This window comes from Protomyctophum bolini (assembly GCF_963924005.1).
Source record: "Protomyctophum bolini genome assembly, chromosome: 24".
NCBI lineage: Eukaryota > Metazoa > Chordata > Actinopteri > Myctophiformes > Myctophidae > Protomyctophum > Protomyctophum bolini.
This window is the reverse complement of record NC_137885.1, coordinates 15,018,854-15,033,037: the sequence shown is the minus strand read 5'-3', so window position 1 is coordinate 15,033,037 and position 14,184 is coordinate 15,018,854. Positions and strand designations below refer to the sequence as shown.

The 14,184-nt window shown below is 44.2% G+C and overlaps 1 protein-coding gene across 2 annotated transcripts in view; it reads right to left on the bottom strand.

The window, feature by feature from the left end:
- Positions 1-552: 552 nt before the first annotated feature.
- The window catches only part of LOC308311489 (phospholipid-transporting ATPase IH-like), a 69,694-nt gene continuing 56,062 nt past the window's right edge, over positions 553-14,184 (bottom strand). Inside the window, exons 26-31 of one of the 2 annotated variants that reach the window (XM_080758178.1) lie at positions 13,679-13,814; positions 11,189-11,212; positions 7,839-7,904; positions 7,585-7,688; positions 7,275-7,440; positions 553-1,570 (exon numbers count right to left, since the gene is read on the bottom strand). In XM_080758178.1, the coding sequence (XP_080614304.1) occupies positions 1,241-1,570; positions 7,275-7,440; positions 7,585-7,688; positions 7,839-7,904; positions 11,189-11,212; positions 13,679-13,814 (826 nt within the window). In that variant the 3' untranslated portion in view covers positions 553-1,240. The remainder of the gene's footprint in view (positions 1,571-7,274; positions 7,441-7,584; positions 7,689-7,838; positions 7,905-11,188; positions 11,213-13,678; positions 13,815-14,184) is intronic. The other variant, XM_080758179.1, reaches the window with a different exon arrangement.

The following is a 14,184-nucleotide window of genomic DNA, read 5'->3' as shown; positions in this document are numbered from 1 at the left end:
CATAGCGATATTGATTATTACAATGAACAAGCATAAACACACTATAGTTCACTTGAACAATGTTGTGGTAACTAACTACGGTATTACAGAGTGAGAGCGAGGGTGTACATGTCAGCCTGCGGCTGAGAGGGGAAAAGAACAGCAGTCGCGCTGCTCTCACAGCGGCCAGACAACAGCAGACCGTCCGTAGTCGCGACTGTCGCGCTGCGGGGCTGAGAGGTCTCAGAGCGGGCAGACAGGGGTGTTGGCGACCGGGGGAACATGGGACTCCAGTCCAAAATTTGCGCTCGTGCTGCAGTTCCCCTAAAAAACCCCACGCCAACCTCAATTGCATTCAAACTAAGCATTTCTGGCGAAAAAATATTTTTTTTCAATTACATTTATAGCCAATATGACGCTAAATGTACCGTCAAAAACGCTAGCCTGACCTATAGCCACTTGTTGCTAGCGCCGTAGCCCCGTTTCAAACTGTTTCAAACTGTTTTCAGTCAGACCACGTGATGTGCTGTACCACCCATATTAATTTCGGGGCATGTCAGCGGACCTTTAAAGATGGAGTGCCAAGATTGTTGTACTTTTTCAGTTTTTTCTGTTTCTATGGAGTTAACGTTACTCTAATAAACCCCCAGGTGTGGTTATAATATTCAAATGTCTTCCCTGTGTATTTTTGATTTCTTCCTTAAAGCTGAAAGCCTTTGAGTCAAAAGGCCCAATCGAAATTCACCAGTTTAATGACATCATAACCCTAACCCCTCCCCCATTATAATACAACAGCTGTGGGCGAGGCTTAAGTTCAGGTGGGAGGGACTAAGGTGGAAACCAGCTATACTTAATGACCATTTGAACACTCTCTGTACCCTTTTGTGAAAACAATCTTCCTCCTAGCCCGATGATAATGTTTTAGGGTGGGGAAAAAATTACGGCAGTCCATCTTTAAGATCGCTCTACGACTTCACGATTGGACTGGTGCGTGTCAAGCAGTGTGGTGCCGTGATTTGCAGTTGCATTTCCTGGGTCGAACTCCACTCCATATAGGACAGGCTTACAATAATCGTCTTTTGTCTTTGCCTGTATCCGGAATGGATATGACACTTAAAAAAAGCCTCGGATCGAGGCCTCGAAATTCAGTCTTTTTACTAGATATATATATTTAATTAGATATACGCAAAAGCGTATATCTAATAAAGAAAAAAAATGAAATAAAAAATAATACTAAAGGTAGAAAACGTTTTAAATGAACTTAGACTGCGGTTTCGGGGCCCGCCCCCGCCCGCGCGGGGGAGCGCGGGGAGCCACCGTCCGCCACGAAGCGCAGCAGCGGCGCGAAGGTGCAGTAGTCTGGCGTGTTCCGCCAGCGCGTGAACATCAGTCTCTTGGTGAGGAGGAGGGGTTCGGACCTGCGTGGGTTGTTGTTGGGGGCAGCCATGTTGTAGCGTTGGGACGCCGCGGCCGCTGCGGTGCCTCGCTGCAGGCGCCCACCCGGGGCGGCCCCCCCAGCTGGCTCGCTGCTGCCATGCAGGGACAGTGGGGTGAACTCCGACAGTTGACCCTCATACAGCTTATCCGCGTTCTGAAAGGAGAGAGAGAGACAGAGACAGAGAGAGAGAGAGGGGGGAGAGGGGAGCACGTCAGTCACGGAGTTCTGTGGTTTGGTCAGGCCCCATGCACACACATATCAAACACATGTTCTGTGTCTTTTCTGTGTTTGACGGTCACCTCAATGCTTTTCCAGTGGGAGTCATGCACGTGGTTTGACCAAACATTTGTGTTCGATAGGCAGAACACATGCAGCCATCAAACACACATGTTTGGTCAAAACCTGTGACTCCCACTGGAAATTAATTATGGCGGCCATCAAACACAGACAGAACACAGAACATGCATTTGATATGTGTGTATGAGGCCTCAGAGAGACGACGGTTGGAAGCATGACGGTCCGAGCAATATATATATATATATACAGTATATATATATATATATATATATTTAGGAGGAGACGTTTTTCATCACAGCCCGCGAGATCAGCAAAGCTGTGACGTCCTTCCTGACTGTTTATTTATTACAGGTCAATTTGGTTACATTTGTACTTTCTTATGATTTCATTTTCAACCCCCGGAGCACAAAGATATCTATGAGCCAGTGGTGGAAAGTAAAGTAAACAAGTACAAGTACAAGTACAAGTACTTACCGGTACAGTTTGGTGGTATTTGTACTACATTTTTAATTCCAGACTTTTACTGGTAACGGAGTATTTCCATATACTGTAGCAATATTGATACTTTACAAAATGTTAGTACTTTTTCCACCACTGCTAAAAAAAACCTCACGTGTCACCGTGGCTTAATCGTCAACCACAGCTGTGATGAAAATCTCTCCTCCTTTGGTGTGTCACATTAGCACAGGCACACGTACAAGTTCTTGGCAACACCAAAACATTGTGCCAAAGCACGCCATACGCATAGGAATACGCACGCCTGTACGGAGGCGAGACCAAGTCAAATCATGCAAACGGAAGCACTGTCCAAAAAGAAAGAAAGCGTGCAACACCGTTATGAGCCCAGAGTGAGGCTTTCCCTCTCTTCTTCTCTGTTGCACCCACCCTCTTCTCTCTCTCTCTCTCTCTCTCTCTATCACACACACACACACACACACACACACACACACACACACACACACACACACACACACGTACATGTTGTACGTACAATCATAGAAACTATAAAGGCCTTTGAAAATCGCACGCACGTACGTACACACGCACGCACGCCGTTCCCTGTGTTAGTCACAAGTTAACACCCACATTTTTAAAACATACCAAAACGCCACAGCAAGGCAAAGAACCTGTTAACACCCTCCTCCCTTATAGCACCTCACTGCAACCACACACACACACACACGCGTACACACACACACACGCACACACACACGTATAGGCTGTATGTTTTACCATGCTGAGGGCCTCTAGCCCTCTGTGACATCTAGTAAGGAGTGAGAACTCTGGAAGGACGCAAGCCTCTCAGGCTCTCTCATAGGTTTTACATTCTGCACGCACGCACGCACGCACACACACACACACACACACACACACACACACACACACACACACACACACACACACACACACACACACACACACACACGTGCACACAACAGCAAACACACAAATAAGTAATTGCCTTCATACCTGCGTGTACAACACTTACACACTCTGGATGCGCATAACTTTAAGATCACAAAGCAAAAAAAAAAAAAAAAAGCACAATACACAATTTGCGACTGTAAACATCATCATCTGTATAGCATACAGACACATCATCATAGTGTGGACTGTGGAAGCACCACACACACACACACACACACACATACACACACACACACACGTCAAAGTCATATACGACACGATATCACATCATTCTCAGTATATTCTGCATTGACATCGCGGACCATAGTTTGTCAAAATCCAGTGTTCTGGTCATATAGGACAGTGGTTCCCAAAGTGGGGTCCGGGGACCCCCAGGGGTCCTTGAGGGAGTTCCAGGGGGTCCCCAGCTAAATGATAGTTTGGACGTTTGGTTCCATTTGTACACTCTCAGAGTTAAATTAACATTGATTTTCAATATAAATTGGGGGTCCCAGACATTGAAATTCCATTAAATGGGGGTCCATAGACTAATGCATGTCAAACTGGGGGTCCTTGAATTTAAACGGGTTGAAAATCACTGCTAGAGCCGTAAAAATCTTCTCTTATGGGAGGTCCCTGGAATATCTTTTCAAATGGGGGTCTGCGGGCAAATTAGTGTCAATTTGGGGGTCCTTGATATGAAAAAGTTTGGGAACCAGTGATATAGGAGACAGGAGCCTTCAGAAACAGCTTGGATATTAACCGCTTAAGCCCGCGGACCCCCATAAGGGTGACTCTTAAGGGTCCATTTGGTTCCAAACTATCATTTAGCTGCAGGGGACCCCCTGGAACTCCCTCAAGGACCCCTGGGGGTCCCCGGAACCCACTTTGGGAACCACTGCTGTAGTTTATACTTTGTGATATGACGGTGTTGCATGGCGAAAGTAGCAGCTCGATAAGCTCAAGCTTGTTCATCTGCTACTGTTGTTTATGTATATAATATAAAACTTTAAAAAGTTTTTGAAAATGTTTGAATTTACTTCATATATTAAATAATGCCCAAAATAGGGAAGGCTGAAAGTGGTTAATTCACACCTGAGTATGAAAACACTTGAATGCTGGTACTTTGATAGCTATTGTCAATGTACAGTACAAGTATATAGGCTCTGTATACTGGCTCCAGACAGAAGACATCCAGAATCCAGAATAAAACATTGCAGCATGCGTAAAAAGTCACTGGCCACGGCGATAACAATCATGCACGTATAGAAGATGGAACACATAGAGGGAGAAAGAAAGGTGACTGCAGTGAAAGTATAGAATTATAGAATATAAATTAAATAGACATCCAGGATGTTAAAAGACAACTTTAGTATTTTTCAACCAAGGTTCATAATTTAGGTTGTTATTTGAGATTTTATTGAGAATTTATTATTTTATTTTTATTTTCGTTTGCTGCTTTCTTTTGTTTTAGAAATTTTAGCTATTTTCGACAGGGGGGTGCGGGCATTCGAACATGCAGGCGCTAAATATGTATGCATTTTCATCGCGATTTATTTTTTTATTATTTACTATAGTCCTACTAGACTCCATAAAATCTGGCCACAAAAGATCACGAGATCTACTGAATGTGAAGAAGGAGGTATGGCAGGTATGGCATCCCTCCATGCAGTATCTACCTTCACATTCAGTAGATCCTGTGAACGTTTGTCAGATGTAATTTCCCGGGGTCTAGTAGGACTATCACTATATTAATAAAGAAATCGCCATAACATTTTGTAAGAAAAAAAGAAAAAGACGTATTAAGCCCCATGTTCGAATGCCCCCGTCCTCTCTGTCAAAAATAGCGAAAAAAACAAAAAAAAGCAGCAAATGAAAAAATAAATAAGTAATAATTACAATAGGCCTAATTATCTAGCCCAATAACAATCTGAAACATTAACCTTGGTTGAAAAAAACAAAGTTGTCCTTTAAGAACAGGAAAGTGGGGGCGGAAACAGGCACATGTCACGAGCTTGTGAGAGTGAAATGATACAAACAGGATGAGAGAGAGAGAGAGAGAGAAAGAGAGAGAGAGAGAGATGGGGGACAGGACAGATAGATGGGTCACCTTCGGGAGTGGGGTGGGGGGGAGGGGGGGTTGTGCCGGCTCAGAAACTCATTCGGCTGGAGGCCTGGCTCTGAGACAGCATGAAGATGGTGGACGGCTCAGAGGCAAGGCACAGACGCCTCGTCTGTTGTGTCCGTCACACACACACAGCGGGAGAGGAGAGGAGAGGAGAGGAGAGGAGAGGAGAGGAGAGGAGAGGAGAGGAGAGGAGAGGAGAGGAGAGGAGAGGAGAGGAGAGGAGAGGAGAGGAGAGGAGAGGAGAGGAGAGGAGAGGAGAGGAGAGGAGAGGAGAGGAGAGGAGAAGGAGAGGAGAGGGTAAAAGAGTTAGTTTATGAAGTTATTAACAGTTGAAAGCCTCAAAGACCACACAGTTGAGATCAAAGTTTTTTCCTCACAACCCAAAGATCTGATCTTCATTCCTCTGAGCTGGCTATATACCGTTCGGTATGTTTACCTGTAAGCGTTCATTTGGTGCCCGTATACCCTCTCAGAGTTAAATAAGCAGCGATGAGTTGTTAATCATCAGACTAATTGTTTTTTCATGATTATAAAGAATTGGAATTTCTTCACATTGAAGCTGCTACGTATAAGCATATTTTTCAGTATTTCTCTTATATTTAACGACCTTTTTTTTGGGGGGGGGGGGGGGGGGGTAGTCTCTGTGACACATCTATTGGGGCCACAATCTGCATTCAAAGATTTCCATAGAAGCTTTGTCATTGGTCATATGTATTTCTCATATACAGTATAGTGTACAGTCCTCGATTATTCAAATGATCGAAAAACATATCGATTGAATGATCGCGCCTTTCAGAAGAATCAGATCTTTCAGAATGATGGACAACACTGTTCATCGTTACCAATAAGCAGAGATAGAGGGGTTACCGGGGGGAGGGGGGGGGGGAGGAAGGTTATGGAAGCTCTTCCGGGTCAAGAGGAAAAGGTCATAGCCTTCAAGAGTTCACAGCAAAAAAACACAGTAGGAAACCGAAACCGTCTCATGCTTGTGGCCAGAGACAAACGGCACACTGTCTTCCACCAAAAATACTCCATCCACATGTACTATTAGTACAACTGGAGGAGTATAGCAGATAGTTGAGCAACGCTGCAGCACAATGCACACAGCTACATTTATTCCATCCATTTGTATAACTCACGAAAGGGTACGAAGGGAACCCGACGCAAAATGGGTCGTATTCGCACCCTCTCTCTCTCTCCGAGTTAAATGAAGAGGCGAGGATCTTTGACTGTTTCACTCCTATAAGTCTATGTCGGTGTTGATTAGAGTGAGGTGAGCACTGCACACAGACGGGTCGAGTCGACTTGACTTACGTCCAGTATGGCTGGGACGTAACCGAAGCCTGCGTACATCTGAACATAATAATATGCCCACACAGATTCATCACATGGTTAGTTACAGTGTGTGATACGATACGGAACCAACAGCCTGTGTGTACAGTATTAAGCAATATCTATCTATCTATCTATCTATCTATCTATCTATCTATCTATCTATCTATCTATCTATCTATCTATCTATCTATCTATCTACTGCCTTAGAATTAGGGATGCACCGATATGGAAATTCTTGGCCGATACCGATGTTTAAAATAACAATTTATATATGTTTATATATATATATATTTGATTTACCCCTTTTGTGGCAGACAAATGTGTTCAATACAATAAATAAATGTTCTGAATTTATGGCTTGGTAGACTGCAGATAACAATAGATATGTAACGATGCTTATCAACAACAAATAAATATCAGCTAATCGGTTAATGTCGGCTTTATTTGCCGATACTGATATTGATCGATAACAGTAAATATCGTCCGATACCGATTATGTGGCATCGATCGGTGCATCCCTACAGAATATTTTGGATTTAATCAACATCACTACAGTTTAGTCACTACATGTCTTAGACCCCTCTTAGACCTGTGTATAGTGTACACAGATCTACAAGCTCACAGCGCGTAACGTCGTGACGCGCTGTGAGCTTGTAGATCGGCCCCAGCCATTCTTCCATGCGTTCCTACCTGGATGCGCTCCGTGGTGGTGGGCCACAGGGCCCTCCAGATCACCTTCTTCACCACGTCGGGCAGCAGACAGGCCGTGATCAGCAGGATGATGCTGAGCCACGCCGGGCCGCTCGACAGCATCTGCATGAACACGTAGTACATCCTCTGGTAGTTCATGAAGGGCCTGGAGGAGAGGAGAGGAGAGGAGAGGAGAGGAGAGGAGAGGAGAGGAGAGGAGAGGAGAGGAGAGGAATAATTAATTATAATTCTCTAAATTGCTCTGGGTTAGATGTCCGACATGTCACATTGTAATAGGGTAGAATCGTACCAGATGATGCCTCCCCAGAGGAGGGAGAAGAGCACAAAGAAGATGAGGGACCCCCAGATGACAAAATGGTTGATCCACGTCCAGTAATGAGTATCTAGAACCAGCTAGAGAGAAAGCGAGTGAGTGAGTGAGTGATTGATTGATTGATTGATTGATTGATTGATTGATTGATTGATTGAATCAATTGAATCTATAGTCCTTGCTATGCACTGATGTGTGTGTATGTGTCTGTGTGTGCCGGCGTGCGTGCGTACCTTGAACGTAACGGTGAAAACGAGCACGGTGAAGATGAGCGTCCCAAACGTCCAGTTTCCAAACATCTACGAACGGGAAGAAAGTTATGAGGGAAGTAGAGAAGAGGCAATGTCAGACAAGCCATAATTATCCTGCGTAATATTTCAGATATACCATTCACACTGCTGCGTTTACAGACGAATCCACAGAGAGGGTTGCCCTGGGCGCGGCCATTACTGAGGTGTACCATCAAGTAAGTGATTAGCTACACCTGGCCTACTGCAGGCCAGGGCACTGCTCCATGGATTAGTGCCCTGTATAGGCCAGGTGTAGCTTATCAGTTAACGTGGATTTGTCTATACTCAATTGCACTGCTGTTGGGTCTGTGAGAAAAGTCTTTTCACTGTTGAGTCATTAGCGACGGCAGTATTTGCCGGTCTCTGCTCTGGCGGACGGGACATAACTTTTATTGCTTCACCCAGCAGACGGTGGTACGTTAGGGGGTCAAGTGTCTCGCTCAGGGACACTTCGACACACAGAGTGGGCGAGCCGATGGAGGGTCGAACCGGCGACCTTCCGATTCCCCAGACGACCTCGCTACTCCACCCGTTCGGCCACAGTGCAGCACGTCCACCCCAGACGTCGTTATCCGAAGACGAGAACAGATGGTCTGTGGATATATGTTCCTCAGCCTCAGAGACGGACCAGGCAAAAACACCAATGACATCAGCAAGGAAAGAGCAACTTCAGCCCACTGCCCTATTCGTTTCTGTAGTAATGTCTTTTGAAGCCATGAATGTTCAACAAAACATGATATATCTGCATATACGTTATTCCGACATACCAATTTAGTCCGACATACGTGGCTGGTACCGTTGAGAATCTCCTGTGGCGCCGACATGCGTTGCCGGTTAAGACTCACCCGTGGCTAATGAAGTGCGGTTAGGGTTAGGTTAGGGTTTGCGGTAGAGTGTCGGACTATTGCGTGTCGGACCAACGATATGCACCCATATATATCTGTGCGTTATGGAGAGATGAGATATGGAGACATGGCACAAGGGGGTGAGGTCGCATTGGGACTTTCCCTGCCTCACTAATCTACAAACACTGTCCTTATTTGGAAATTATGGCTCATCTTCAAGACGAGCTGTACGATTAGCTGCTTTTGCACGTCACACCTGTACTCAACACACGTGGTGCACTTGAAGGGAAGCGTAGCCAGTCGTCAACCCAAATCCCATTTTTTCTGTTATGAGGTGATCAGTAATTGCGACGGTAGGTCGCAGATTACTATGAAAACCTGCAACACCTGTCAGTCAGTCGGTCCATCCGTCAGTCGATCCGTCACGCCTCAACATTATGTTGATCTGACCTCATCAAAACCTGTACACGCAAGACACACTCCATATATGGCCAGTACAGAATTCATTCCATATGTTGATCTGACTTCCCCATGCTAAAGCGCCAGCGCTCGTCCAGCAGTCTGCCGTCACCCAGGCAGATACTACATCCCTGATCACGTGAAACAACGCATTTGACGTCATCGTTGCAATGTCAACATTCCGCGTAGAGAAATACACAGATGGGTATTTTCTAAATCTCCCAAGTTTATACCGTTAACAGTGTAACTGTCATGCCATTATTGCCGGGTGTACAGTTTGCACATTACCTGCTGAATTTGTATTATGTGCATATAGCAGAAGTTACATGGTACATGGTCTACTATACCAATACCGTACCATGTAAAAGTCACATCTGTAACATCTGAAGAGCATACCATACTGTAGATGAAGTTACTAGCATAACATGTCATACCCGTAGGCCTTGTGAACTAGTAGATATGTCTTCTTTGCACACTAGAGTCCATGAGCGTGTTATATGAAAGGTGTAAACATGAATGAAACGAGGTACATGGGAGTAGTGATGAGTTTGAAAGGGACTGGCTGGCGTTGGCAGTGTGGTAAATGGAGTGTGACGATGATAATGAAGGTAGAGTATGGACTGGTGGTTAACATTCAGCTTGCTGCAGGTTTTACTAGTGTGAACCCCAGGAGTGACGTCTTCACAAAATCGCTCACTCCAAATTTCAAAATGTCTACATTAGGCCTACGTCAGAAATGATTACATGATCGCCTGATCGCAATCATTTCAGATAATCGCAATAGTTTTTTGCATAATCGTCATACTCTTTAAAGCTTTCTGTATAGATTAATCTGTTGGAAAAACAAAAGGCATGACCTGTTTTGGTAATATTTTCCAATGTTCAATGCCACTAAAATGTCCTGATCGTGATAGTGGCAATCCTAGTTTAGATACTTCTAAACCACACATGGGCAACTGGCGGCCCGGGGGCCACAAGGTAGAGTATGTACCCCACCATCACTTAATGCGGCCCGCAGGTTATTTTCCGAACATTGGTATATTATTGATTTCAGATAATTACTAGTATTAAAATGTTGTAAAATTGTCTTTTTTTGATGTCCAATATAGTTATGTTAACTTTATGAACTATATAATACATCTAAAATTATATACAAATGTTACTTTTCAGGATTCCAATTAAAAAATAGCAAAAACTTATTCAAGATTTCAATTCAAATATATCAAAAATAGCTGATCTATCGATCGACTATTTTTGCTACGACTAATAAGTCTAATATGCACGCACACAATAGCCAACCCCTACCCTAACCTGAAAACGTGGCCTAGGACAGAAGCATACAGTAGGTACAGCTAAAGATAATACACGCACAACCAAGCCAATATGACAGTGCAGGATAATGAGAAACCGTTCCGAAAGTATTGCATTTGGCACACAGATCTTGAAGCTCCCACAAAACGTTATTCAAGATACATCGTTTAATCCACCTTCCAGGTCTTCGTGAGGTACCTGACGAAGATCTGTTAGGTTAGGAAAACGCACGCACGCACACAACGCACACACGCAACGCACGCAACGCACGCAACGCACGCACGCACACACAACCATACACGGCACTACACTACGCACAGTGGCTACATACAGTCTTTGTTCAATACTACTGAAGGGAGGAGGGGCTAACGACACAGACGCATACACCTCATTGGTCTACTCTAGAGAGCTGTGGGCGGGACATGGAGTGAATGACTGGAAAACTATTGGATGGTTGGCGATGCATGGGCGTGGTGGTTTCATACACCTCATTGGTCTACTCTAGAGAGCTATGGGGGGCGGGACATGGAGTGAATGACTGGAAAACTATTGGATGGATGGCGATGCATGGGCGTGGTGGGTTCGGTGTTGGGTCACGTGACAGGACAAAACAGGAAGTAGGATACTAGTGGGGGGGGGGGGGGGGAGTGACAGAGAGAGACAGAGGTTCAGGCTTACCATCTGTGTGTTGGTTGTCATTAGCTGGGGGAAGGAAAGAGAAGCAAAAAGAAAAAGCAACACAAAGGTAAGAGCAGAGGACCAAGAAGATAAGAGGGGCGAGAAAGAAGAAAGGAAATCATAGGAGAGAAAATAAATCAAAAATTAAAGTACAATTTTGAGAATCAAAATCGGATGCAAACGTATAAACCGGAAAACAAACGGAGGAAGATGGTGGCTCCGCCCCGGCCGCAGTGCTTTAAGACTCGTAAGAGATGAATGGTGAGACGTCCCGTCACGCTTTTGCTTGACGAGAAAGACTTGAACATGCGTCCAAAATGAGTGCACTTTCTCAAAAGGGAGCGCAATTAAAAGCTGATAACACTGATAACGGGGCCTGGGCCGTGGCTCAGCGGTCCAGGCACCTCAGCTGGTAATCCATTCTGGGCAGTGTGCCGAGCAGGCTCGACTCCTGACCCCGACGGCCTTTACTGCATGTCACCCCCCATCTCTCTCCCCGTTTCCTGTCAACCTACTGTCTGTCCCTCCATAAAAAATATAAAATAAGCGTGGCGAAAGCCACAATTTTTTTTTAGAAAAATAAAAATAAAAAACCTGGAGGGGAAATGAACCGGCAGGCATCCCAGAACGTTGTCTTCGCAGACAGCAAGCTGTCTTGTGGTGATTAACTGCGACTACTATACGTCGCTCGGGTTGATGTCAGGTGACGTGTCAAAGTAGCGGCAAACACGATGGCGATCAGATGGCATCGTCGCACTTTTCTGTGCCTGCACTGAAAACGAGTGCTTCATAAAAGCATCGCATCCATGAAGTGCCGGTGTGGCTGTTTAACGAGGGAAGCTACAAATATATGTGAAATTGTGAATGTGAAAGCTCTCTCTCTCTCTCTCTGCTGCCCGTACTATACAGTAGGGAGAATGCGATTGAAATGCATCTTCCTTCCCAACGATTCCCACTGTCAATTGAACATGCTTACTGTAATCGAGCGATTGGGTCCCGCTAAATTACCGTAGGACACACAGCACAAAATATGGCCGATCATCAGGCACAGATACCTCTCAACGGCCTGACTGCCCATCCACGCCCTGGTGTGTCGAGGCCTTAAGAGTGAGTGAATAAGCTTTTGCACGAAGGGCAAGGTCCTATTTAATCTTCCGCAAGGGTGTTCTAATAAAGACTCACCCACGTAACATTAAAGCAAGTCAGCCATGAAAGCAGTTACATGAAAGATTTGTACAATTAATGTTATGTAATATCGAGGCCTAGTATAGTGTTCAAGGACAGAGCTGAGAAAGTGTTGCGGCAGCAGAATTTCAGTGCAAACTGACAATAAAGTAGGCTACTATATCATATCGTACTATCATATTATATCATATATCATATATCATATCATATCATATCAGAATGTTAGTTGGTTTAATGAGCTATCGACGCAACAGCAAAATGTGACTTTGGGACTGTTTGCACACAAAACAAACAGATTAAAATGTGACTTTGGGACTGTTTGCACACAAAACAAACAGATTAAAATGAAGCGGTACAAAATGAATATACAGGCCTGCTCTATATAGATGTGGTTTTGTAGAATAATAATAATTATTATGTCAGCCGTTGGGAAGAAAATATTTCCAGTTTTGACATTTGAGAAGGTGTTATGGACAGCTGACAACATTAATGATAACAGATGGAAGCAAATTACCGTACAATTTTTTTCCCCTTCAGATATACAGAATCATAAGAATGATTACTTAATATTATCACTGTGTTTAACCCATTAAGAACAGAGACCAGATTCTACAAAATAATAAGGGAAAATTTGCAAAAGGTGTGGCAAAGTTCTTAAAGGTGTCATCTATCAATTTGTTCCAATTTGTTTCCCTTGGGACACTTTGTGATAGTTGTTGAGAGTTGGGTACGTACCAACCTATATGACAAAATTCTCAAAATGTCATTATGCTAAGTAGCATGTGACATGTCAAACTAGGGGCTTTTCATGATTCTGAATCCATTGCTCAAATTCAGCCATATAGCCACTTGTCCAAATGTGCTGATCTAAACTAAGCACCAAAACTATGGATTTGCTTGGATTCATAATTCATGAGCTGAATGAGCTTGTAGATCTGCTATTTTTCAACAACTAAAGTATAAAATAATAATGGTTAAAGCGGCCTGGGCCGTGACTCAGCGGTCCAGGCACCTGGCAGTGTGCCGCGGGCTCGACTCCCGATCGCCTTTACAAGCATGCCACTCCCCCATCTCTCTCCCCATTCCCTGTCAGCCTACTGTCTGTCCCTCTATAAAAAAAATATATATATAAAATAAAGGCGGAAGCCGCAAAAAAACCCCATAAATAATAATGGTTAAAGGTGGTTAAAAACTAAAGTGACACATCCAGGTCTTAATGGGTTTAAAGTTTAAACACATGACTTTCCTTCTGCTTTTGTGGACTTATTGTTCTCTTTTCGCAGGTGACCGGCTGTCCGGCCTTACCTGTCCGTTGCTGGTGAAGGTGGTGTTGTCGAACAGGAAGTAGGCACCGAAGAACATGACCAGGGCGGCGTAGATGCCTAGGCACGTCCAGTAGATGAAGATGGGCCATCGCAGCAAGCAGTTCTTAGAGATATCCCTGTGTGTGCAAAACACGCATCATCATCATCATCATCATCATCACCACACCTTCACCAGGTAAACCTGCATGCATGGGCAACCCCACCTTCACTTAATGTGACCCTCATATCAGGTTAATATCTTAATACTGATATATTATTGATCTCTGTTACAATTCCAAACACGACCCACTTTAATTACTTCAGTCTATATATTAGTAACTTAATGAGTAGTATTAAAATATTATTGTTATTTTCAAGGTTACTTTTCAGGATTCCAATTCAAAAATAGCAAAAGAAATATTCAGGATTCCAATTAAAATAATAGCTAAAATAGCTGATCTACAAGCTCAAAACGCGCCGCAGTGCGACGCGATGCAATGACGTGAT